This window comes from Lynx canadensis, chromosome C2 (assembly GCF_007474595.2).
Source record: "Lynx canadensis isolate LIC74 chromosome C2, mLynCan4.pri.v2, whole genome shotgun sequence".
NCBI classification, from domain to species: domain Eukaryota; kingdom Metazoa; phylum Chordata; class Mammalia; order Carnivora; family Felidae; genus Lynx; species Lynx canadensis.
In genome coordinates, this window is record NC_044311.2 from 15,137,293 (window position 1) to 15,163,594 (window position 26,302).

Consider the following 26,302-nt stretch of genomic DNA (forward strand, 5'->3'; position numbering starts at 1 on the left):
CATTTTACCTCTCGTTTTCATCTTTCATGTAGTGTATACTCTCAACTTTTGGGAAATGAGTTCATTTACTCAGAGAGACCCTATTGAATCTTTTTTGCTCATGTGGATGGTTCCTGATGATTCCCTGATTGTCATTTGGTTCCTTTTAATCGTAACACAATGGCTGTTTTCTTTTAAATGCCGTTTTAGCATGGACATTCTGTTATTTTGTTGTGTTATAGCTGTAAGCTAACAGTTTTTCTGCATGTAGCTTTTGTTTTAAACTAAATGGTGGTGGTTTGTTGATTCATATGTCTTGAGATCTCTTGAGTATTTGGCTTTGATAACTTAGATCATATGGGATTGTCTGTCATACCATATTTTTCCTAAAATCAGTGTTATTTTACTAAGGTACACGTCATAGAACACGAGGTGTTTGAAATATAAATATATATGACCTTTGGAAATATGCTAGACTTATTTCGTTATTGCCATTGTTGGTGAAAAATACTTTATTATCTAGCTGGATTAAACAATTGTATTATTTCATTTTATCTGCTGTATTAGAAATGGAGGCATATTTCAGGACATGTGTTAATATCTTTAGAGAGCGCAAGAATATCCTTTCAAATCGACACTATATTTTTATTTTTTTTTTTTTTAAATTTTTTTTTTCAACGCTTTTTATTTATTTTTGGGACAGAGCGAGACAGAGCATGAACGGGGGAGGGGCAGAGAGAGAGGGAGACACAGAATCGGAAACAGGCTCCAGGCTCTGAGCCGTCAGCCCAGAGCCTGACGCGGGGCTCGAACTCCCGGACCGCGAGATCGTGACCTGGCTGAAGTCGGACGCTTAACCGACTGCGCCACCCAGGCGCCCCTATATTTTTATTTTTAAAAAATTCCTATAATTTGTCTTATGTTTTAGAATTTTACCTGGGAGCACTACCAGTAGATGATGCTCTACTAATATGAAGATTTGATACCAACTTTAAGTTAAGAGTTATTAGCTAATGTCGACTTTTATTGTGAGAGATAATTGTCTGTAGCAGTTCAGTACAGTTTAGGAAAAATATACTGAATATAAGCTATCAGTACTTGTAAGTTTTGTTTAGGGTTTTATTTCTTGGATTATTCTTAAATCGTATTCTCATTTGCTGTTTATTATTTATCAACTTTGCATTGATACTGTTTTTTTTTTTAAAAGCTATATGATTGGGCATTGTAATTACTAACAGAATATTCCCCTGCCCAGTCTGTCATTTGCATTGTTTTGTATTTTTTGTTTTGTTTTTTTGGATACACCTTCAGGGAATGAATGGTAATTTCAGCAACTTTTCAGTGACTTTCTCACATTTAGAAATCTCATTGCCATGCTAACTCTGATAGCATGGATTTCAAATTTGGGGCTTCGGAGCTTGCAGTTTACATTGTAAATTGATTTTGTGAGTGTGAGTGTGAGTGTGTGTGTGTGTGTGTGTGTGTGTCTCAATTTGCCTTCTGCAGCGAACTTCATCGTGTTTCATTTATTTGTTTTGTCTCAGGGGAAGGCCTGTCAGCCTCCCGCCACTCTTTGCGAACAGGCCTGTCCGCCTCAAACCTTTCCCTGAGAGGAGAGTCGCCTTTCTCCCTTCTTCTCAGTCATCTTCTTCCTTCTTCAAGAGCTGGAAGCCCTGCAGGCTCAAGGTGTCCAACCCCAGTACCCACCCCTCAGCACAGCCCTCCTTCCAGCCCTAGCGTCAGTCGCCCGACCTCCAGAAGTTCCCAGCAGAGTCAGCCTCAGGCCCCAGAGCTGCTGGTCTCACCTGCCAGTGATGCTGTCCCCACAGTAGTAATTCATCCGCCCGAGGAAGACTCGGCAGCGCCCACAGGCCAGGAGCAGAAGGCTGAGGACAATGTTGGCATGACTCCAGGCAACTATTCACACCCTCCGTGTGCGGTGCCCCCTGCCGCTGCCTCTCTTGCACGCGGAATGCCTCTCAGCACGGAGCTTTAGCAGCAAATGTACTTCATGCTTACAACTTCTTTGACTTGTGCATGGTTTGTTTTCCTTATAGCGTATGGTAGAAGGGAGCGTAATTCTTAGAAAATTTTAACCTCCAAAGTGACTCCAAAGAAGATACACATAATGTAGCCCTTTCAAGAATTTTCAGACGTTTTACAGGTCAGGGCATTTGGATAGTTCAGAAAAACGTAGGAATTTTTAGAAGCGATCTTTCGATTTGCCGTGATTTTTAAAAAACGGTGGCTTTTCTCTTGTGCGCTTCATTCATGATGTGATGAACGCATGTCGGACATAAGTTGCATGAGGTGATATGCCTCTTAATCTACTGTTCCGTGCTTTTATCCAAAGAGTGCGGTGTATTTTAACCTTCCTGACACAAATAGGATCGAATGTTCTCTTCCTCATTTTGTCTCTGAGAAGATTGAAGTTCTCCAGTGGCTACCTGGAATCATCATGATTTTAAGGCTAGTTTTATATTTGGAATAGACTTTAATTGTTCTCTGTTGAATGCCGTATCTATCTTTAATCCAAATTCACCTTGAAATTTTCAGGACCTGTAGTCGTGGCTATAGCGATCCTGTAGTCATAGCGAGGATCTCTTTTTGTCTGTGAATTAGAAAAATTATTTCTTAGTGGGTAAAAGGGGCATAATTCATCTACGGTTATATATTATGGTAATATTGGCTCTCTGTAATATATTGGTTATACATATGTTTAAACATCTATATCTTTCCACCCAGTTTATATAAAGAAGTCTTCTTTAGTAACTACTTTTTACTGACAGCTAAGCGTATGACATAGGAATGCTAGCTACTGGTTTTCATCACACAGATATTAATTACTGCATTTTTCCATAATACTGAGAACACCTAACACTTCACTGATAGCTTACGTTTATTATATTGGCCTACTTAATGTCTAGGCAAAGTGGTGTAAGTTAGGTGGATACACCCATCTTCAGAGACTTCAGACTCAGAAAAGTTAAATAACTTCCCGAGTCATGCAACTAGTAAGTGACAAGCCTAAGTCCTCCGACAAAATCCTCATGGTCGTGCCACTAGATGACAGACTTCTCTGTATTGAATTTCCCCAAACATACCAAGTATGTTTCATCAAGGCTCATTGTAGTTGCCAAAATGTATATACTTTTAGAAATAAAAAGATGGAAGTAAGGTGGATAAATCATTGTAACATTAATTATGATGACAGTTACAGCTACTATTGTTTAATATTGTTCCACACACAGTGGCATAATGATATATTAAATATATCATATTTATAATTCTAACAATTTGATGAGGTTCATCCCTGTTTTACAAATGAAGAAAACAAAGACATTAAAGGTATTAAGATCATACCATAAATGACCAGAGCAAGGAATTGAACTCAGATCTATAATATTTCATTGTAGATTTTGGTACTTCATGGAAAATATATAATGAGGGAACTGAACAAAAAGAAGGAAATAACTAGAATTATTTATTTGGAAATAATTAGCACTCTTTTTTATTTTTCCTTAAAAAAATCTTTTTTGACTTTTTTTTATTTTTGAGAGACAGAGACACAGTGCGAGTGGGGAGGGGCAGAGAGAGAGCGAGACGTAGAATCCGAAGCAGGCTCCAGGCTCTGAGCTGTCAGCACAGAGCCCAGGGCGGGGCTCGAACTCATGAACCGTGAGATCATGACCTGAGCCGAAGTCGGACGCTTAACCAACTGAGCCTCCCAGGCACTGCTTTTTTAAAAAAATAAAATTTTGGGGGGCACCTGGGTGGCTCAGTTGATTAACCATCTGACTTCGGCTCAGGTCATGATCTCACAGTCTGTGAGTTCGAGCCCCACATTGGGCTCTGTGCTGACAGCTCAGAGCCTGGAGCCTGCTTCAGATTCTGTGTTTCCCTCTCTCTCTGCCCCTCCCCTGCTTGTGCTGTCTCTCTTTCTCTCTAAATAAATAAATAAATAAATAAATAAATAAATAAATTTCTTTCAAAAAATGTTTATCAGCACTTTTAATTACAAGGAACCAGCAGATTCCATGGACACTGTCAGTGCAGAGCCTCATGCAGGGCTCGATCTCACAAACCATGAGATCATGACCTGAACCAAAATCAAGAGTCAGATGCTTAACTGACTGAGCCACCCAGGCACCTTGAACAAAAGTGATTTTAAAGTTAATTCCTTGCATTTGTTTTTACCTGTATCTAGGCATTAACACTCAGCATTTCTTGTTTTACCAGCTTCTATGAGGAGCTATAAATTCTCTATAGTAACTAGGAGGTGACATATGAGTTCACAGTGGCTTGTTAGGCCATATTGTTAACGGGATAAAAGTAGCAATTACCTGAAAATCGAGGAACATTATTAAGCTGCTTTTCCTCCTTTGCTAAAAGTATGCCATGAGATTTAAAGAAAATAAAGTAGAAAGGAGGGAAAAGAGGGAATTTCTAAAGGTAAGAAAAAGCTCCTAATTACTGTTTAAGAAGACATCTACAGAAGGTATGTAATTAAAATAATAGGGACAGCTATATGTTATTCCCTTGTTTAATTGCCTTTGGTGCTTCAAGCACCTAGAAACTCTGGTTGAGTGTCCTTGAAGTCTGATGTTATGTTACAGGAGGAAGGTGGCCTCAGTATCATTTTGGACAGGGAACGAAGTTATTTTCCTAACAGTTCCATTTTAGAGACTAACTACATGTAAAAGAGTTAAGCTGTTTTGTAGTATTTGCAACAGTCTTCTGACTTTCAGCCGTGGCGCTATTGACATTTTGGGCTGGACGTGCCTTTGTCATAAGGGGCTGTCCTGTGCAGTGTAGGATGTCTGACACCATCACGGGCCTCTGTTCACTAGCCGCCAGTTACACTCCCTAGTTGTGACGACCAAAAATGTCCCTACATCTTGCCAGATGTGTCCCAGCGGACAAAACCTTCTCACTTTGAGCACCTCTGCTCCAACTCCTTTTTTTTTTTTTTTTTTTTTTTTTAAGTTTTTAAAATGTTTATTTTTGAGAGAGAAACAGCATGAGCAGGGGAGGGACAGAAAGAGAGATGGAGACACAGAATCCTAAGCAGGCTCCAGGCTCTGAGATGTCAGCATGTTTCACCGGCTGAGCCCCCCAGGTGCCCCCCCCACTACTTTTATTTTCAAACCTTTAGTGACAGAAGACTCTAATATCTTTGATTTATCTTTCTCTAGTTAGATATGCTGTTGTGAGAAAAAAATGTAAGGGCAAAATAATAGATTTACAAAACTATGATTTTTATTTTTATTTATTTTTTTTTTTTTATGAAATTTATTGACAAATTGGTTTCCAAAACTATGATTTTTAAATCCGAGTATTGATTTTATATGTACATACATTGCTGCTTTTTTTTTTTTTTTAACGTTTATTTATTTTTGAGACAGAGAGAGACAGAGCATGAACAGGGGAGGGGGGCAGAGAGAGAGGGAGACACAGAATCTGAAACAGGCTCCAGGCTCTGAGCGGTCAGCACAGAGCCTGTCTCGGGGCTCGAGCTCACGGACCGTGAGATCATGACCTGAGCCAAAGTCGGACGCTCAACCGACCGAGCCACCCAGGCGCCCTCATTGCTTCTTCTTTTAAGAAAATACAAAGAAATTCAGTCTTTCTATCTGCGCTAATGATACTTTTAACTTTGGGGAATTTACTCACGTAATCCTGAGCACCAGAAATTTACTGCACAGACGGGGAGACTTCCTTTACTGATTGAGGAAACAGCTTTATCTTAGCTGAGACTGTGAAGGACCATGTAGACAAGATCATGGTGAACAGCTCTAACTTGTACTTGGCATGCCCATTTTAATAGGTTCCGGATGACCAGGTTAACCTAGCCGAATGACTTCGGATCATGTTCTGGCTTTATCAGTATGGGTTCCTCCTCATTTCTTCTTCCCCTTCCCACTGTGTCCTTACGTTCCCCCCATGGTCTTATCCTGCTCTTCTCTCCGGAAGCCGGTGGCTGAGGCAATTCTGGGGAATTGCACATGTTTTCTTTTGATTATGCATCTGTGGATATAATACATTTAGTAGTTAGAAGTATATGTACTGATGTTTATGTGCAGCTGCCACCAAGGCCTTAATGGTATTCTTCATTTTCCTGTATGGAAGTCAGTGGAAGCCACTGAAAACTACGGGTCAGCTTTTTTTTCTCCACTTGGGCAGTGTATTTTAATAAAGGAATTAATAGAGGAACGGACCTTGTTCTGAAAGTTTAGAGACAAAGGTCAAAGAAGAGGGATCATAATAACTTGGCTCAGCTAAGGTGGTGAGAAAGGAGCTAAGTTTTAGGAAATAGCGTTTATTTCAGAATTGTTTAACACTTCCAGAGCATCTAGCTTAATAGTTTGCATATGCCTTTTTTTTAAGGTTTTATTTTTAAATAATCTCTACACTGAGTGGGGAGCTGGAACCCACGTCCCCAAGATCAAGGATCACACACTCCACCTACTGAGCCAGTCAGGTGCCCCAATAGTTTGCATATGCTTTTTATACTTAGGTTTTGGGTCACGGCAACATTCTGCGACAGAGAAGGGGGTATCAAGAAACGTCTTTGGTCATTGAGGTTAAGCAGTAGGCCCAGATGACTTGGTTTCAGTTATTAGTTACAGTGTGTTTCAGAAAAATGAAAATTCCATTAGATGCATCAGATGTAGCCCATGTGCTTACAGTTCAGGCGCTTCACTAATACTGACTTTAAAGTTTATAGGATTTAAGCACAAACTGCTTAACTGGATTTCTGTGGATCACTGGATTGTGGTGAGTGGCAGAGTTAAAGTTAAGTCAAGTCTGTTGTAATTCACTCCAACACCTTTTCTCCTGTGGTACTCTGTGTTTGGGGCAAGATTATATATTCTTGAACTAGAATATCCTGGGTGTTTTTGAAAAAATGAGATACATTTAATGGTAGAAATCTGTGTTACATACTTGATAAATACTGAGATTGGAACTTTTTGCAAAATTCATAGTGGTAATGATTGGGTATAGGCTACACGTTATTTTTAAGTTATTTTATTGTGAAATATTGCTGCTGAATGTTACTTGAAGTGAGCATTCTAATGATTGCACATTTATCTACTGTTTGTAATCCAAACAAGCTAATTTTATAGGTTTGTCTGAGTCTTAGTTTTAGTGAGTTGAAGTCACATGGCTACCAAGTGGCAGAGAGTGCTGCTTTCTTTTTTGTTTTTTAATTTTTTTTAAATGTTTGTTCATTTTTTGAGAGACAGAGTGCGAGCGGGGGAGGGGTGGAGAGAGGAGACACAGAATCCGAAGCAGGCTGCAGGCTCTGAACCGACAGCACAGAGCCCGATGGTGGGGCTCTAACCCACAAACTGTGAGATCATGACCTGAGCCAGAGTCGGACTCAGCGGACTGAGCCACCCATGCGCCCCAGAGAGTGATTTCAACACAGATATGTTTGACTATAAAACCCTTAGTCTTTGTATTTATATTGTAAAAACATTGCTACTATCTTTCCAAGTTCTGTTTCTTAGGAATAATGGCAGGAGGCAGCACATAAATACTACCTGAGAAATGAAATTGTTGAGGAAGTTGTTATGGTGGATTTCTGAGTCGCATCTAGGGTTTCTCAGAAAGTGAACGATGTCACTCACGTCAGTGTGCCGCATGTAGTGCGATTCGCGTGTATGTTAGATGTGTTAGAAGCGCGTTCCCCAGGTACTCGTAGTGTGAGCTGACCCAGATTTTCCATCTTCTGTGCTCCTCACCTACTCACATTTTTTTTTCTTGTTGGCAAAAGACCACCGTTTTCGTACATTCCAGTTATTTTAAATGTTGAAATAAACAGCCTCATTGTTGCTTAAAATTTTACTCTGGTCTTGCTCGTACGGTACTAACACCTGGCACTTTTTTTTTTTTTTTTTTAACCTTGCACATTTGCTTTTGATAAATTATCACTTTCAGGATATGAGCAGAGTCCATCTAGAAAGTGAATTTCCTCCTTACTAATTTGGATTTTGTTGTTGTTGTTCTTAAATTCAAATTCAGGTGTTTTGGCCTCTCCACAGTCTGCACCTGGAAACTTGGATAATAGTAAAAGTGGAGAAGTTAAAGGTAATGGAAGTGGAGGAAGCAGAGAAAATAGTACTGTTGACTTCAGCAAGGTAATTCTGTCACTCACTGTAAATCTTCATAATCATCCTTATTGAGAAAATCACTGGCAATGTGGCTTTATTAGCGCTGATTATGATAATTTTTTAATAGATTGGTATTTATAAGCCTGCATGTGATGCTTGTGATATGTAACTTAAGTTCAGAAATTATGAGAAGGGTAATAGTCCAAGAGCATTTGAATGACTTTGTTTACTAGTTTCAGGAATCTTGACAAAAGACTATCTGAATAATACGGGATTTCCATCTATACCTACCCATAGATGAAACTTCAATACCTTTTGAATTACACTCATTTGTTCTGGGGCTGCCCCCCACTGGAAAGATTAATTTTGGGAATGTTATAGCACTGGCGATTCAGCCTTTTCTTGGCCGTAATAAGATCCCAGAATTACTGTCTTAGGGTGTCAGTACTTTCTGGAATGTCCCTGGGAGACATAATCGGCGTTTGCCCATGGGTAGGTAAAGGCATGGATTTAAAAACAACTCCCCTATCTGAACTATGATTTTTTGTTTTGGTAGATGAGTATTTAGATGAAATAGAAAAAGAAAACTTCAAAATTTCAAAAGAGCAGGGCAAGAAACTCCCAAGCTCAAATTACAGTGGACTATAAAGCATACTCTCTGAGTACTGCTTCTGAATCGTTGATTCTGTGTGGCTGTTACAATTTTTTGATAGTATCAGTTTGCTTGCTATAAGATGCTCTCTATGTTAACATTGTTGTATCCAATTTAAGACTTTTAATTAAATACGATTATTTCAAGTAAGATTCCTTTTTCTTAGGCTTTTTATTTTATGGTGCAAAACCTGTAAATCGCATTTTGCAGAAGAGGAGTGCAAATGATGGTTTGCATTGTAGCTTTGCTTGAGCTACCAGTTCTAAAATTACAAAAGGCCTTGCATAAGGTACATTAACTTATGCAGAAAGGCTACCGTATTTTTAATTCTTCCGGTCTAACTTGATCATATTTTGACTGGTGCTTCTGTTGCTTCAAATGAGTGAGGAGTGTTCCGTAACTATACTGCAATTTATCCTTGTTAAATGGATTAAATGTAACTTACATTATAGATCTCCTCTAGACATGGCAGGTGCCGTTTATTTTTGTTCCTCTGTCACAGTTTTACTTTTTTTTACTTGGCCTATCCTTGTGTACACCTTGTCTCCTGTCGGGCAGGAGTCTGCCTCCTGGCACTGTAGTTGTGGCACACTGGGTGTGGGACTCAAGAGGCCCGCTGTAAGTGCTGCTTTTATTTTTAATAGATAGCCCTGTAAGTGGTTGTTTAGTGATGTGTGTGAAACTGCATATAAATGAAATTCCCATACTTTGATATTCTGTTTATAGCCTTTTCTTTGTAATTATACACAGACGACTAAATTTGATGTTATAGCACTGTCCTATGTCTATAGCGATAAATGGCTATTTATTTTAGTTTTAAATAAAAATAAAAAGAACTTTTTCCACTTAATGAAAATACTGGGGAATACACAGAGCGCTCTAAAATAAAAAGGACTTATAAAAAATATGTATAAAATACAAAGGGGCTAATTCATTTCTAAGATTAAGTAAAAATAATCATGAAATGAATATTTTTTAGCACTGTGTATAATTTCATGAACCATTGTTAGTTTGTGAGCTGTATTTTTGTCCTTAGTAGCTTTTAATGAATAGTGCTATAATCACTGAAAATTTTCTCTAGTTTGTATGTTTGATAACTTAGATCTCTGAAGTAGTAAAGATTATGACAATTAAAACGGTTGGGAGCATTGTTTGATAGATGTGTTTTGCTTGCTTTTTTGTATTTGTCTACTCCATTCTTTACATGGGTGGGGATTTTGGTGTTTATCCATTAGATCACCAGTTTTGATTAGCAAATAGTCTTGAAAGCATTTTTTTCCTTTCTTATTTCCCTCAAAATAGAGTTATAAATGCCATGCAGATTTGATTTTTAATTATTATTTATTTGTCAATAGGTTGATATGAATTTCATGAGAAAAATTCCTTCAGGAGCCGAGGCATCCAATGTTCTGGTGGGAGAAGTAGACTTTTTGGAAAGACCTATAATTGCATTTGTGAGACTGGCCCCTGCTGTTCTCCTCTCGGGGTTGACTGAGGTCCCTGTTCCTACCAGGTAATGTTCTCAGCATGTCCAAAATTTGAAAAGTTTTATCTATTGATAAAAGGGATAAAAGCTTACTTTAATTAATATTTTCATTGCACCGGATGCTTTGACTAGTAGAGCATAAAAGAGTTCTCTTTCTTTCTGGAATTAAAAAAAAACAAAAACAAAAAGAAAGCATCCTTTGAAAAATACTTAGCTGGGGGCGCCTGGGTGGCTCAGTCGGTTAGGTGTCCGACTTTTGATTTCAGTTCGGGTCGTGATCTCAGGTCGTGAGATCGAGGCCTGTGTCGGGCTCTGGGCTGACGGTGGGGAGCCTGCTTGGGATACCCTCTCTGTGCGCCTCCCCTGCACTCTGTCTCTCTCTTTCTCAAAATAAATAAATAGACATTTAAAAAATAATACTTAGCATTTGTACCTTTATAAGAAGTTTGGTGTTTTAGGAGCTTTGGTTTAAAAGACAATGGCTCAGATTCAGACAGATGTATTATGCCCTGTGGAGTCAGAATGGAGTTGAATCCGGAAAGGTCAAGTCTGACTTAATTTTTCATTTATAGAATGAGGATATGATTACTTCCTCATTGATTATTGATAAGTACCTCTGAATTAAGCAAAATGCTTTGTTCTGACCTGACCAAAATTTTCTGTTCAATATATGTAATTTAAAAAGGGGGAATATCCATAAGAATTAGCAAGTTGTGTTATAGAGGATGATCAGTTTGTTAGTTAACTGCTTTAATTATAAACTTAATTGTAAATAAGAGTAATTTTTAAAATCTTTAAAAAATCATTCATATAATATTAAATATGAAGAATGAATTCCATTTGATTGGAATACGTGTGCCTATTTTTAGTATGCTTTCCTGAGTTGCATTAGTGGTGCAGTGTTAAGGTAAGTGAGAAAAAATAATTCCATAGATTCACACTTAAATTCTCATAAAACAAGAAGGTGAATGCTTCCAATTTGGACAAGTGTGAATATTAATATTTTACTGTGGTGTTCATGAGAATGTGGTAGGCAGCTAAATGCTTTTTTATTTAGACACTTACAAATAAAAAAATAAAATGTGAGGTTTGATGTTAAATTTGTGGAGCTATACATAAAAATTATTTTTCTTTCCATAGTCCCTTATTTACTCATTAGAGTCTTTATCCAGACTGTCGTTTGAGGGGTTGTGACTGTTTATTTGTACACACTGAATTTACTAGGCAAACCTTACTTGTAAGTATTTAATAGGATTGGTATTTACTCAATTTACTCATTTACCTTTTTTCAATACAGATTAGATCAAGTTATTTACTCAAATTCAAAAAGGTAAAGGGAATGGGAACTTGTAATGTAGAACACTCAATTCTTGAATCACTCGTTTACCGTAAGGAGGATGGGGAGCAGGAGGTCGGTAGAAAGTTTATGAGTGCCTTGCCTAGTTTTGACATCTGCTTTAGTGTGAGTAGAATTGTTGTCATTTTTTTTTCTGGTGATTGGTGTGCGGGGATGGAAAAGAGGGCTGAATGTGGTTTCCGTGTTTACATTGGAATGATTTCTTTATGACTGCCTGTGTTTAGGTTTGTATGTTATTTGTATTTAAGTCTGTGTATTTTAATGTTTCTTTAGGTTTTTGTTTCTGTTATTGGGTCCAGCAGGCAAGGCACCACAGTACCATGAAATTGGAAGATCAATAGCCACTCTCATGACAGATGAGGTAATTAAAATGCCCTATGAGGTGGACACTGTTTACGTGGTATGTAATATAAAATCCCTTTGAAGTGGAATTTCAATCCTTTCGAAATGGGCACTGAATGTAAAACATATATGTCAATTACAGTTCTCTTTTTGTTCATAGTGAAGCTTAAAAAATTGTCCTTGCTGTCTGTACTCTTTTATTCACTCTTCAACCATTTACCTTTGGTAAGATCTTCAAGACCTTTCTGTCAAGATCACTGGATACTCTTTGTCCCCCAGCCCCTCCACATCTGAGATTATTGACTGCCTTCTTGAAATTTTCTCCATCTTGAATTTCAAGATATCATTTATTTGGGTTTTGCTCAGGACTTTGTCTTTTCCCCTTTTCCTGCTTTTTTTCTCCATAATTTCTCTCTCCCATTTTTGAACCCCTTCATTGAGCTTTGCCTATATTGACCAGGACTTTTGTTTCTCTTTGGGGGAGAGCTTTGTAATCAGGTGTTAGACATGTCTGCCTTATGTCCCTAAGCATCTGAAATTCCACATATCTGAACCTGACCTCCTTTCTCTGTCCTGTCTCAACCACTTAGTCACCAGATTCTACTGATTTGCCTCAATGTGTTTTGCATTTAGTCTGCCATCTCCTTTCCATCTCCACGGCCATTTCTTTGGCTTGGATGCTCTCACCCTTTTTTCTTTGGCAATTAACATGGACTTTATGGATATTTCTCTTACAGTATTTTCCTCTACACTGCTAATAACATGCAGATTTGAATATATCGTTAATATCCAGATGTATCTTGCTATATATGTATGTTTCTTTTTAATTCTTGACCATTGTCTTCAAAGGGTTTCCCTGATCAAGCCTCTGCATATTTCTTGAAACTTTTATCCTACTACCACTACTCACCCTTCCTCCCCCATTTTTTTCCTGGCCACATTAGCTTCCTATTAGTTCTGATGATTTATGCTCATTTCTGCCTCTGAACAAATACAGTTGCTCTTCCCTTTGCCCAAGTGTCCTTCCATCACCCCATCCCACCATTTGCATCGTTTTTGTCTCATTTCATTCAGATTTCTCCTAGAGTGTTACTTCCTCTTAGACCTTCCTCGGTCACCCTTTTCTTCTCCATCAACTTTCTTTCCTTAACCCTGCTTTATTTTTATCAGAGTATTTATTATTACTTGCAGTTATATACTTATGTAATTACTTGTTTTGCTGTCTTTCCTCCCGGGGAAAAAAAAAGAGTTCTGAATGCAGGGACTTTGCCTTATCTATGTCCAGTGCACTATCCACAGTGCTTAAAATTGTGCCCAGCAAATGGTAGGCAGACAGTAAATATAAGTGATCAAGTACCTGACTTTTTAAGTAAAATATTTTGCAGATCCATGCTCATTTCTTAGGATAAATGACCCTAAAATGTCATAGAAATCGAAATGACATGCTACAGTATTATTTTATTCTGTAATGACTAGTAACCATTTCTCATCCAGAATACTCTTTTTAAAAAAGTTGTTCTGTCTTAATGCATCACTCTTTTCTTTTGTTGGTTGATTGTTATTAATTCATCTGATAATGCAATTAGTGGGTTACTTTTTATGGTTGTTACCCTGGGTGGAATGGAGACCTGCCTGGGATAAGAGTTTAGGTAATTACCTTTGTTTCAGATTTACTTGTAGTATCTAGAGTAGGTTTACTATATGTAGAATTTTCTTTCTTCTTTAAAATCCTTTCACTCAATTTTTTTTTTCTGTAGATTTTTCATGATGTAGCCTATAAAGCAAAAGACAGAAACGACCTCTTATCTGGAATTGATGAATTTTTAGATCAAGTAACTGTCCTACCTCCAGGAGAGTGGGACCCTTCCATACGCATAGAGCCACCAAAAAGTGTTCCTTCTCAGGTAAGATTGCACACAACCCTGTGAGTTGCTTTGTCCTAGTTAAAATATCTTTGGATAGGTTATACATTTTTATGATTCACAAATCAAAACTGTATAAACGGGTACACTCAGAGCGGTTGTGTCCCTGTCATGTTCCCTTTACCTTCTTACCCCTGTACCCACCTCCCGTGGAGCATCATTGTCCTTCTAGTTTGTATTCAGTGCAAGGGGATGCAAATATAGCCCTGTTTCCTCCTTTCTTACCAACATACCACATGTCCTGTTCTGCACCTTGCTTTTTTTTAGTGTAACAGTATATCCTGGAGATGTGGATCAGAAGACATCACAGAAATATGGCTTATTTTTCTCACAGCTCTGTTTTATTTCATTTATGGATATACTATAGTTTATGCTGTTTCTGGGCTCAGGTTGTCTTCAGTCTTTTCCTTTTCTAAGCCGTATCACAATATTTGTATGCCAATTTAGTCTTGTGCAGGTGTATCTGTAGTGTCGGTTCCCAGAAATAGGATTGCTGGCTCACGTGGAACCTTTTTTATAATTTTAGTAGATATTACCAGAATCCCTTCTTACTGGGTTGTGCTGTTTTGGACACCCACAGTGATGAATGCCTCTTTCCCTACAGCCTCGCTAACAGCGTGTTATCAAACTTTTGGATACTTGTCAGGTGGATAGGTATCTTTATCCTACTATGTCAGGTATTTTAAAGTGGTTTTCATTTACATTGCTATAATTAGTGAAATCGAATATTCCTGGATATATTTTGTTCATTGCAACCCCCCTGCTCCCGAAACACACAAAAACCACACCTTTTCCTAACATTTAAATCATTCGTTGATCCTTTGGAGTTTATCGTGGTGTATCATGTGGAATATGCATCTAGCTTTATCTTTTACCTACATTGCTGCCAGTTTGTTCCAGTTTATTAAAAAGTTGAGCGTTACTCCCCTTGATTGGTGTTGTTGCCTTATCGTTTTGTAAATTTCCCTTTGCTTTCAAGTCCTTCTGGAATTTCTTTTCCATTCCATTGGTCTCTCTGTTCATGGACCAATTCCATACTTTAATTTCTGAGGCTTTTTGGCATATTTTAATACCCAGTAGGTCTAGATTCATTCTTGAGCCTTCTGTTACTCTTGCGTTCCTGAATTTTCTTGGCTGTCTTTGTATATTTATTTTTCTATGTAAGCTTTAAAATGAGCTTTTAATTTCCAGAGCTAAAACCTGATTTCTAAAAAACTGTGATGGCGGTTAAATTTGTAAATGAACTGAGGGAGAGTTGACATCTTTTAACATTGAGTCATTCAAGAACATGGTATGTTTCCCCCTACTTGTTTTCCGATTTCAAGTTAGTTTCTGTGTCCTTAAGGAATGCCATAAAATTCTCCTTTATCTACACTTTATATACTTGGTGAATGTATTCTGGGCATTTTATCTTTAAGGTCTGTATTGTAAATGAGGTTTTGTTCTGTTATATCTTCACTTTGTTACTTTTATATATAAAGGCTCTTTTGTTACTGAGTATTTCTTTTTTATTCTCCTCCCTTTCTGAGTTCTTTCATTGTATGTAATAGTTTTTCAGCCATGTCATCTGCAGTAAGATATTTTGATGCCTCCTTTTCTCCTTACAGCTCTAGTGTATTTTCTGTTGTCTGATTGTATTGGCTGAAATCTCTAGTAATGTTGAGTGGCAGTTGACTTTAAATGGGCATTTCTTAATTTGTTCCCAATTGTAGTTAGTGTCCCTAATGTTTCTTTCATTAAGTTACTGACATTGAAGCCAAAATACACATTTTATCATGCTCAGAAAGATACACATTTTATCATGCTCAGAAAGAATCCAATTAAAGTCTGTTTCATTGAAATTTTTAATGTAAGTGGATGTTAAATTTTTCAAATGGCTTTGTAGCATCTCTGGAGATGATTGTATGACCTTTGATCATTTATTGTGGTAGACCATATTAATAGATTCTTTAATTTGAAAACACTCTTGCATTGAATGAACCCAAATTTGGCTTCAGAATGCTGGTCGCCTACATCTAATATTTTAAGTTGTTTGCATCACTGTAAGTAGATTGGTCCGTAGTTTTTTTTGCAGTCTTCTGGCTTTCATATCTTTCTTCTATTTATTTCGTATCTGTAAATTTTCCCTTCCCTGTTTTTTTAAAACTTTAAATAGTTAGAGTAATTTGGTTCTAAAAGTCTGGAAGAATTCCTTTGGAAAATTTTCTGAGCCTGAGTATTTTGTTGTATGGTGGACTTTACAACTTGCTTGTTTCTTCTGCAGTGATTGGTTTGTGTAAGCTTTCTCTGTTTTCTGGGGTCAGTATTATATTTTCCTAGAAAATTGCCTATTTCCTGTTTTTCTGGTTTCAGTTTTGGGGAAATTATGTGTTCCTTTGCATTACCCATTTCTTTAAGGTTTTTAATTTATTTGCATAGGGTGGTGTATGTACGTACGTGTGTGTGTGTGTGTGTGTGTGTGTGTGTGTGTGTACAAAATTTCCTTCAGTTTGAAGCTGCCTCCTTGTCATATCTTTTACTGTGTGTTAGCTAATGGTTTATCCTGTTTCTGAAATAGAGCAGCTTTTACAGCTTGTTTCAGTTCTCCTTTTTTAAAGAAGCGTTTTGTTTTCTAACTCCGTTTCTGCTTTTAGTGGTTTCATTTCATTACTTTCACTTCAGGAAAGAATCTGTTTTCATATTTCCTGAGCTGGATGTTTAATTCATGTATTTGTATCCTTTTGTTTTTCTTAATATAAATGCTCAATTTTCTTGAATGATGGTTTTGCTATATCCCATGGATTGTGTTATGTAGTGTTTTCCATTTCTTTTGTTTTTTAGGAATTCTGTCGTTTTGTACTCTTCTTTCCCCTTTGAGCTAAGATGTAACTTAGTTTTAATTTTGACATTTTCAAGCGCTAATCCTATGATTATAGATAAGTCTTGCTACGCTATAAATGTCGAACATATAAACCAAGTAGTGTAAGTTTGTAGCTCACCCAGGGTTTTTGACCAAGGGGATCTCCTGGGATGGACACCCTTCCCCTGTCTTTCTTTCCTTCTCACAGTGTGTCACACACAGCCCATTGACCGCTGACCTCTGGAGGTAACAGATTAGAAGTTACTTCCTTGATCTTCAAGTGAAGGGAGGGGGAGCCTTTATCACTCACGCAAGTCTTGGATTAGTAATAATAAAATGTAATAGGAAATTGATTTTTATGAAAACGTGTTTTTAAAAGACAACTCTTGTGCTACTTTCATCTTCAGGGAAGTATTGTGGTAAAAGGAAAATGGCATTTACTTTTTTATTAACATAAAGTGTATTCTTCATTAGTATGAGCAATATTTTAAATATTCTGGTTAGAGAGATGCTTTTGGGTATTTATTTTCCTATTACTGAGTGACAATTTGAGATGGTGGGTATGAATGTGTTGTATATAGTATATTTGGTTTAGGATACAAAATATAAAAAGCCAATCAGTCATAAAGTTGAAATGTTAATGGAGACAAATACTACATAACTGTTCTAATGTGCAGTTCATTTCAAGTGGACGTTTATATGAGGTATCATTATTTCCAAGGGCATTGATTAGATAATGCAATCAATATAAGATCTCCTGTTCCCTCTAATTCAGGAGTGCCATCTGAACTTTTTGAAAACAGAATTCTGAAAATGTGTTTTTTGTGAAATTCAGGAAAAGAGGAAGATTCCTGTATTTCCCAATGGATCTGCCCCCAGCTCGGGTGAGACACCTAACGAGGCCGGTCATCATGCCGGGCCTGAGCTGCAAAGGACCGGACGGTGGGTACAAATACTGATTCAGTGTGGGTGTCTTTTGAGGACTAGGGGTTGATTTGATGAAGAAGGCATAAAAAGTCTTTTTCTTTGCAAGTATATGGAAGTTAATCTTGTACAGTGTTTTTTTTTTTTTTTTCTATATTTAAAATGCATCATTATATAAGTGTATTTTGTTGAGGAAAATTATTTAAAAATAATTTTACTAGTAGATGCTTGGATTCTTTATATCAGGCTTTAATTTAAAATGAAAATATTATGGCCCATACGATAAGGATATTGAGCAGTTACATAGAATATAGTGTAATTTACATTACCCATTCAGAAGGTTCTTGAAGAAGGTGTGGAGTGCTATTAAAATTCTCTGTATAAAGTTACAGAATTACGGGAACAGAGAGGAATTACAACCAATAGTTTGTGTGTGTGTGCATAGATTTAAAACTCTTAAGTGAACATTGTATCATGAGATAGTGTAAAATGAGACAGCAAAGCTAATGAAACCATGGTAATGATCCCTGGAAACCTAGTTAGAAAAAACTGTTGAAGGTGTTAATTTTGGGAATAAAAAATAGAAATATTGCTAGGTGCAAACATTGTCTGAAAATATTTTGTAGAATAGAGAAATGTTACGGTATTTCCATACTGAAGAAAAAAAGCATGTGGATATTGATACTGTTGTCCACGGGTGGTGGCTGTGAAACTAAGATTTTGAACCTTCTATATTTGTTTAAGACATCAGGATACTTGATAACAGCCACATTATTAGGGGTATTGATGACATATGCCTAAAGGACGCTATCAGAGAAAAAGAACAACTGGCATACTGAACATAAAATTTAGAGAAACTTGAACACACAATTTGTTCATGGTCTAATATATTAGTCTCTGCAAGTATCCCCGAACACTAGCAGTTACTGTTACTTCCTCGGACTTCAGGCTGAGATCGGGTTAGTCAGTGAGAAATACCAAGTCAGGCCCCCACTGATCTCACGGTCCGTCACATGAGAGCCTCATATAAACTGTTGATCAGTTGTTGATTTGATGATGTGGTTTCATTTTCGACATGATCATTGACACCTTTTTTTATCGCAAGTTGATTTCCCCCGCTGTCAGATTATTTACACAGTAACTTCTGTCAACTTGTCAATGTGTATTTAGTATTTAGTTTGCAATATTAACTTTTAAAAAGGTAGAATGGTAAACCTTGAAACATCCAAAACATTTTAAAGCTTAAGATTACTTTTTTGGTGTATTTTCTGCAGAATGTATGTTTTATGAGTCACAAAACCTTTTTGAATTACTGATTTGTTACTATTTACTGAGTACCTACTATGTCCTGGGCAGTGTTCTAGACACTGGTGATAATGGCAGTGAACAAGGAAAAGTCCCTGCCCCTCACTGAGGCTTATATTTTAGTAGAGTGCTTTCAAGTTAGATGTATCCAAAAGTTAAATTAAAAAAAAAAAAAAGAAGACAAAAAACCACCTACATTGAAATGCTAAGGCTCTGATGTGCAAATACACATTTTAAATTTACCAATTTAAACCTTAGTTTTCTCCACATGCACGTGAACTTGAGTACATATCCAGTAAGTTAAATACCCTGCATTAATTTTTTAGGCTTTTTACCTGGACCAGAAATATTTATGTGATTGAAGTAGTAATTTTAAAAGTAATTAAAATTATTCAGTTCGCTACTGAGTCTAAGCACAGCATACTGGATTCATAGTAAAGGGTATTTGAGGACTTACGGTTTATATTATAATTGCCTTCCTGGTATTTCTGACACTTGCCTTTAAGATTTATAATGTAGATACTAACTGATAGAATTGCTTATGCATATTTTCTTGAATGGATTGTTAGGTTTTATTTATTTTTATTGTATATTTTCTTGTACATTTGTGTCTGAAATTACATTTACTCATATAAAATCATTTGCCTGCAGTCTTCTCAGTATATAGTCCATAAAATACAGATGTTTATGTGTCGTTTAATGTAATGAGATCTGCCTTTCCTCTGTCAGTGGATGAGATTAAATGAGTGTGTCTTCTGTAATTTATATCGTGATTTAGCTAGGATATTAATTTCTGTTGACAAAACACTAGGCACCAGCAGTTTTATGTAGCCCATAGATTTAGTTTGAACTAGCTAGAAGCCTCTAGTGTACAGTTTGACGAGTTTCATCTCACCTATTTAGGCTTTTTGGTGGTTTGATACTTGACATCAAAAGGAAAGCACCTTTTTTCTTGAGTGACTTCAAGGATGCATTAAGTCTACAGTGCCTGGCCTCGATTCTTTTCCTATACTGTGCCTGTATGTCTCCTGTAATCACTTTTGGAGGGCTGCTTGGAGAAGCTACAGAAGGCAGAATAGTGAGTACAAAGATTGGTAGTGGCCAGGCTCTTAGCTCTTCAGAGGCAAGTGTCTGTGTGCATTTGTCTCACTATTCCTACTTTTATTTGAAGAGTCTACCCACAGCATGATTAACCTGTCCCAAAGCAGACTTCCCCCAAGGGTAATTGCTATGGAAAACATGGGGAAGCCATTTGAGCAGGAGAAGATGCACAGTTGAGGTAAAAAAAAAAAAAAAAAAAAGAAAAAAAAAAAAAAAAAAAAAAAAAAAAAAAAAAAAAAAAAAAAAAAAGAAAACAAGAAAAAGAAAAAACAAAGTTGACCCTGGCCTGCTGGATGAATGGTTTTATAAACTGAGTAAAAGGCTTGTATTGTCTTTGTTGTGGGGTGTGGGGAAGGGTTGGTGGTGGGAGATAAATTGAACTGGTTCTGGGTGGGTCAAGGGTGGGTGAATTTATCAGTGGGGCTACTTCATATCCTGTAAGGCATCATGGGATTAGTTAGAGCCCTGGGATTAATGTTAACTCATCAGCCCTGGTGGGTAGGCCCAGACTAGATAAGTAGCCTTTGCAAGTTGTAGAAAAATGGTGGATTTCTAGTGTTGTTTATTTTGCTGTTACTAAATTTGTGTAAAAGTAGCCAACGTTTTAATTGGAAAGTGTAACTGAAAACTGCATCCGTATTTTGATATGACTAAAATGAAAGTTTTTATGACTTTTTGTTCTTGGTAATGCTGTATGAGGGGCTGTGGGAGGCATGATAAGAGTATCCAGTGCCTTGTAAAATGTTGAAAAAGACTTGTTTGTTTGTTTAAATTTTAATGGAATTTAAATGAGATGATTTGCAGTTCTTAAGTGTATTTTATTTAATTACATTTACTCTTAGGAGGAAATTCATTTTTTTTCCAGATAAAAGGTGAAAAAAATAGCCAGAAGCTAATTGATCATTATTCAGTTAAACTATTTCATGATCTGAACGTGAGACAAATTTGACAACTAAAATTTCCTTTGAACTCAATTTATTTTTGGTTATTTAGATTCTTTTACCCCTCAATCATTTCATCAAGGAAATCTGTTTTTAATAAGTTGCTTTTTATGCATTGTTGCAAAATATACATGTAACTCTGCTGGTCCCCCTGGAAATGTGTCTTACCTGTTACCATCATGGAAACAATGCTGCTTTGCTTTTGGACTTTCCTGCATTGCCTGCCTTTCTCATCCTGCTGTTTAATATACCCTGTGCCTGTGATGGTGCTGTAGGCATCGGGGGGACATAGACAAGTGTCAGATGAGCATGTGTCTTCTGTCCTCAAGGCTCCAAACAAGACAAGAAGATACGGTAGTGTGTACCTAGGGAATACGTCATGGTGTGCTGTGGCACATGTGAATGAGATCAGGGGGGAGCTGTAGCAGGTGGAAGGACCACAGTGGGAAATCCGGAGTATTACCGAGGAAAGTGAAACAGAGATGATGCGTTTGTTTTCAGGTGCTTTGTCGGAACGTCAAGTAGGAGGTACAGTTCCAGAGTTTGTACAGGGGAGCAAGTTTGTAAGGAGCAAGAATAAAGGTTGGGAATAGGTGACGGTGACAGGGGAGATCATTCATAGTGAGGGGAGAGGGAAAAGTACGGAGTTACGTTTGTGGACCAGAGGAGGAATGAGACGGCGGAGGAAAATGGCCCAGCAGATGAGACACAGCACCACCAGAACTTGAAAAGAGGAATCAGGATGATGTAAGTTTGCAAAAGCCAAACTAGAGGCTCTGAGAAAGAAGACAGATTAGCATGGAGTGGTCACTGCTGTGCAGTGGAGAGGTACAGGGAAGACACTGGTAGGGCTTCTGGTGGGTAAGATGGAGGCTTCTGATTGTGGCCAGAGGAAGGCAGTGTGGTAGGGCTCTGGTTTCTTAGGGAGAGAGACCGTTCTGCTTGGGAATGAACATAAAAACCATTTACAAATGAGGATAAGACTAGATCTGGGTGAAGGAACTAGTGAATGTGCCAGTAAAGGGCTTGGGAGAGGAGTGGTGGACACAGTGGTGAAAGGAAGGGCTTCCTGCGACAGGTTCTGCCTTTTTAACGCCATGTTGGGAAGGGGAACTATTATTCTGTGCCTGTTTGCCCCCAGTTAGCATTTCTTTATTTGCCATCTGCTTGCTTCTCTTCTCGGTTTTTTGCTCTCTCTCGACACCCTGTAGACATTTTTTTCCTTTGCCTTGAGCTCTGCTTCAATTCATTCTTAAATATGCGTATTCTGATTGAACCAAGGATTTTATAGTGGCTTAGCAGTTAATACGGGCCCTTTGTTTTGGCCGATGTATGTGAGTTTGGTCCTATTTTATACTAATAGTTGAATAATACTTTTACTGCATACTGTTATTTTGTGATTTTGATTTTGGAAGATGCTGTTATTGCTGCTGATGAGAATCTCTGCCATTTATTGAGTGCATTCTGTGTGTCAGCCGGTAGGCTGGCTAGGTGTTTTCTCAAACACTGCATCATTAAGTTCCCCCGGCTCTTACCGCTCCTGCTGAAAAATGAGTAGGGTTGGGCTCGAAAAGTTTGAATAATGCCAGTGGCTTAGCATCTGGTAGTAAAGGGTCGTCTGCTCCAATCTGGTTCTGAAGCCCTGCTCTTCTGCTGCTGTGCTGCCTCCCACGTCCAGGCGGGGTGCTTCTCACGAGCTTCGTTTCCTTGCCTTTCCCAACGATGATGGGCTTTCTCCTTTCTTGATAGTGCATTCCAGTTGACCTTGATGTTGTGAGTGATGAACTGTTCTTTTCTTTCTGATCCCTCCCCTGTGTCTAGTGGCATAGCCTGTACCCCTTATCATCTAATTAACTAATGAGTTAAGATGTCCTATTGGTAGAGGCTGACGTACTAGCTTTGATTTACACTTTCTTGAGTCTTTGATTTTCTTATTTTACCTTTTTTTTACCTAGCTTTAGTAGTCACATACTTCTTCATTGAATGGTTGCTCTGAGTTTTTAAAGGAGATATTCCATCTATTTTATGTCAAAAGCATTTTATTTTTGATGTCTGTTGGTTAAGCCTATCATATAAGAGTAATTTCTTTGAAACGTGTGGAAAATTGCTCTTTAGAAATCATTTTGCGACTGATAGGATCAGTTGTTAATTTCTGACTTACCTATCTGAAGGAGTCTTTTTTTGTAGCACACCATATCGAGTATTTAATGTTTCCTATTTTTTTTTAATGACTTATTTCAGACATATAAAAATATGCACAATAACAAGTGTATTTGTACTCCCTACAAACTTAAGAGATAAAATGCGTATAGATAGAGTTAGAATCTAGGCTTCTCTTCCATTTACTCCTCCCTCCTGCCTCCCACAATACTGAGTTCTGTATAAAGGTTGATTGCAAAAGCTCACTTTTAATATGAAAACAAAGCAGTTTTCCCTATGTATTTAAGATGTGTTTGTAATTGTCCATATTTAAAATAGAAATTTAAGAATCAAAAGTTGTGTCTGCTTTGTGTGTTTAACTACTTGATTTGTGTTTTTATTTTTCAGATGTCTTATGTGTATTTCAGTAGGTCAGAGATAATGTTTATGATGTATTACTTCTATTCATTTCTTTTTTCCTTAAACAGAGTGCAATAGAGTCTCTTTTTGGAGCATCATTAACTGGGATTGCCTATTCGTTGTTTGCTGGGCAACCTCTAACAATATTGGGGAGCACAGGTCCAGTTTTAGTGTTTGAAAAAATTTTATTTAAGTTCTGCAGGTACGTAATAGTTATTTACTTACCACATGTGTCTACATATGTGTATAATTATATTGTTTATTAACTTTAGTTAAGTGCATTATATATTCAGTAGCTGAAAAAGGCAGTATATATATTTTCAGTATTTGGGGGCTACTGTGTGGTTGACCCTACTCCCGTCCCTGCTATTGTATCTACCCCGTCACCGTGTGTATAAAACCAGTGGATTTGAGTCCTGGTCAACAAATCACTTGTGCAATAAAAATCCTTTGTGCTGGCAAGTATCAACCCAGCAAGAAGGAGTTAATCTAATTGTTGATTAGCTGGTATGTTGGTCTTTTAAAGGAATTTTAAAAAGAGGTGGATCTTGGAGGCTGTAGCTGACTTTGCCAATCAGGTCTATTTAGCAGAATGAATTTTAGCTGTCGGAGTGAGATGTCAGTTTCCATTGGCAGGGTTCACAGTGTGGGAATGAGTTCTGGGTACTGTAGCTGGTAGAGTTGGAATTTGACGTGGCCAGTACTATTCCTTTTGTGAGATAAATGCCATTGAATATTTTAGCCTGAAACCACTTGATCCTATTAAAATATCTGATTCATCTGACTCATCTTGTTCTGATTGCTTCTTCACTGAACAAGCTGATTCTGATTCCAATCTGGCATGCCAGCTGCACAGACTAAGACAGAATGCAATGACCTGAAGTGTTCTGGACTCTGTGGTCTTAAAGTAATTTCTTATTTGAAATTGAATTTACAAAATGAAGTCACTTTCTGTGGCGATACTGGTGGCAGAGGAGATGTTAGTGATGGCTGTGGAGGGGACGGGGTGTGGTTACCATGTTAACGTAGAGCTTCCGGGTCTTTAGAGAGTCCCATGTAGTTCTGTAGACTGCACGTCTGTCTTCTACTCCTCACAACTGATTTCTAAAGTGAGGTCTTTGTTTTTGAAATACTGATTGCCTAGCGGATTTTCACTGTAAATCTTTTATATAAGTAAGCTGTTATAATTCTGTTATCTTCAGTTGCAGCAGAGACATACTGAGGGCTTTCTTTAGTCATTATTGTTATTCTGTAATTTACTCTTTTTAGGAAGCTTATGTTTTTAGACTCTTGTTATTGCTTGTTGTGAAAATCTTAATTACAGATATACACTGCTGTGTGTGTATGTTGATCATGTCCACATTTTTTCCCTAAACAGAGATTATCAGCTTTCCTATCTGTCTTTAAGAACCAGTATTGGTCTGTGGACTTCCTTCTTGTGCATTGTTTTGGTTGCAACAGATGCGAGCAGCCTTGTGTGCTATATCACTCGATTTACAGAGGAGGCTTTTGCAGCTCTTATTTGCATCATATTCATCTACGAGGCTTTGGAGAAGCTCTTTCACTTAGGAGAAATATATGCATTTAATATGCACAACAACTTAGATAAACTGACCAGCTACTCGTAAGTGTTTCTCTTTTCCCCAATATTATTAGAATGTATTTTTTGCAGCAATGTCTGAGCCTAAAAGCATTTATTTTGCATGTGATGCTCATGGTATATCTAGCTGTAACTTACCCAACTAGCCATGTGGAGGTTGACTTGTTTGTAACAGATGAGACTTGACCGACGCACTCAGTAGGAACATAAATACAGTTGAACAAATTCAGTCATTTTTATTTCCAGAAACAACTTTCTCAAATGTGTGTATTTTTGGTCTTCTGTTTGAATTGGATCAGTCAATTTAAATGCAATTCTTTGGCAACTAAGCACTGTATATTTGAATCAAGCAATTTTGTCAGATCTTGTGTTCCATCTAGTATTCTGTAACCAAGTCCTGAATGTAAGCCGCAGAGATTTTTATATTCCTCGTAGTTTGCATTTTCATTAACATTTTTGAAGTCTGATCATTTTTATTTGAAGTTGTTTTTACGGTGTAATTTCAGTACACTCTGATGCTGTTTGGTGGACCGTTTGCTTTGTGATAAGAAAAGCATGAATTGAACATCTTTTAAGACTCTGGAATAAAATAGGATTTGAAAAGTGATCATAATAGTTACAGAAGGTTGACAAATATATTCAATTAAAAGTCTAACATATCTAGGTAGATGCCTGTATTTGCTGTCTGTAGCATATAGCATTTAGTATAAATGTGATCCTGCATTTGATTGACTTGCAAGGAGAAAGTGGTTACCAAAATACTGGGGTACAACTGTGTAGTGCTGTTGCATAATTCATATCACATTTGACTTAGTTATTCATATCCTAGCCCCTTTTGTGTATGAAGAAACAGCCTCATGGAGGTTAAAACTTGGGTCAAACACAGCTAGGAAATGATAGAGCATGGAATGAATCCAACGTCCAGCCTCTTGCCTGTTCTTAAACAGCTGATAATCTAATTGGGAATATTCCTGTGTGTTTCTCCTTTTTATTTTTTAAATCCACAGTTAGAGATTTCTTTGCTTGTGTGTGTGTGTGTGTGTTTCTAGTTTTTCTTTAGGCGAGTGAGTTCTGGGGATATAAACTGAACTTTCCGATCTCCTTATGACTTTCCTAGTTCTATCCTGATGAAAAATTGTTTTTCATTTATTTCTTTAAGAATGAAACTTAAGATCCAT

The 26,302-nt window shown here is 37.4% G+C and overlaps 1 protein-coding gene across 5 annotated transcripts in view; it reads left to right on the top strand.

Moving 5' to 3' along the window:
• SLC4A7 (solute carrier family 4 member 7) overlaps positions 1-26,302 on the top strand; it is a 111,602-nt gene that overhangs the window by 56,894 nt on the left and 28,406 nt on the right. For 4 of the 5 annotated variants that reach the window (XM_030330582.1, XM_030330585.1, XM_030330584.1 and 1 more), the window contains exons 7-14: positions 8,008-8,123; positions 10,104-10,261; positions 11,865-11,952; positions 13,691-13,837; positions 17,530-17,636; positions 19,827-20,001; positions 23,593-23,726; positions 24,903-25,148. In XM_030330582.1, the coding sequence (XP_030186442.1) occupies positions 8,008-8,123; positions 10,104-10,261; positions 11,865-11,952; positions 13,691-13,837; positions 17,530-17,636; positions 19,827-20,001; positions 23,593-23,726; positions 24,903-25,148 (1,171 nt within the window). Of the gene's footprint in view, positions 1-1,523; positions 1,893-8,007; positions 8,124-10,103; positions 10,262-11,864; positions 11,953-13,690; positions 13,838-17,529; positions 17,637-19,826; positions 20,002-23,592; positions 23,727-24,902; positions 25,149-26,302 lie in introns of all 5 variants that reach the window. The other variant, XM_030330586.1, reaches the window with a different exon arrangement.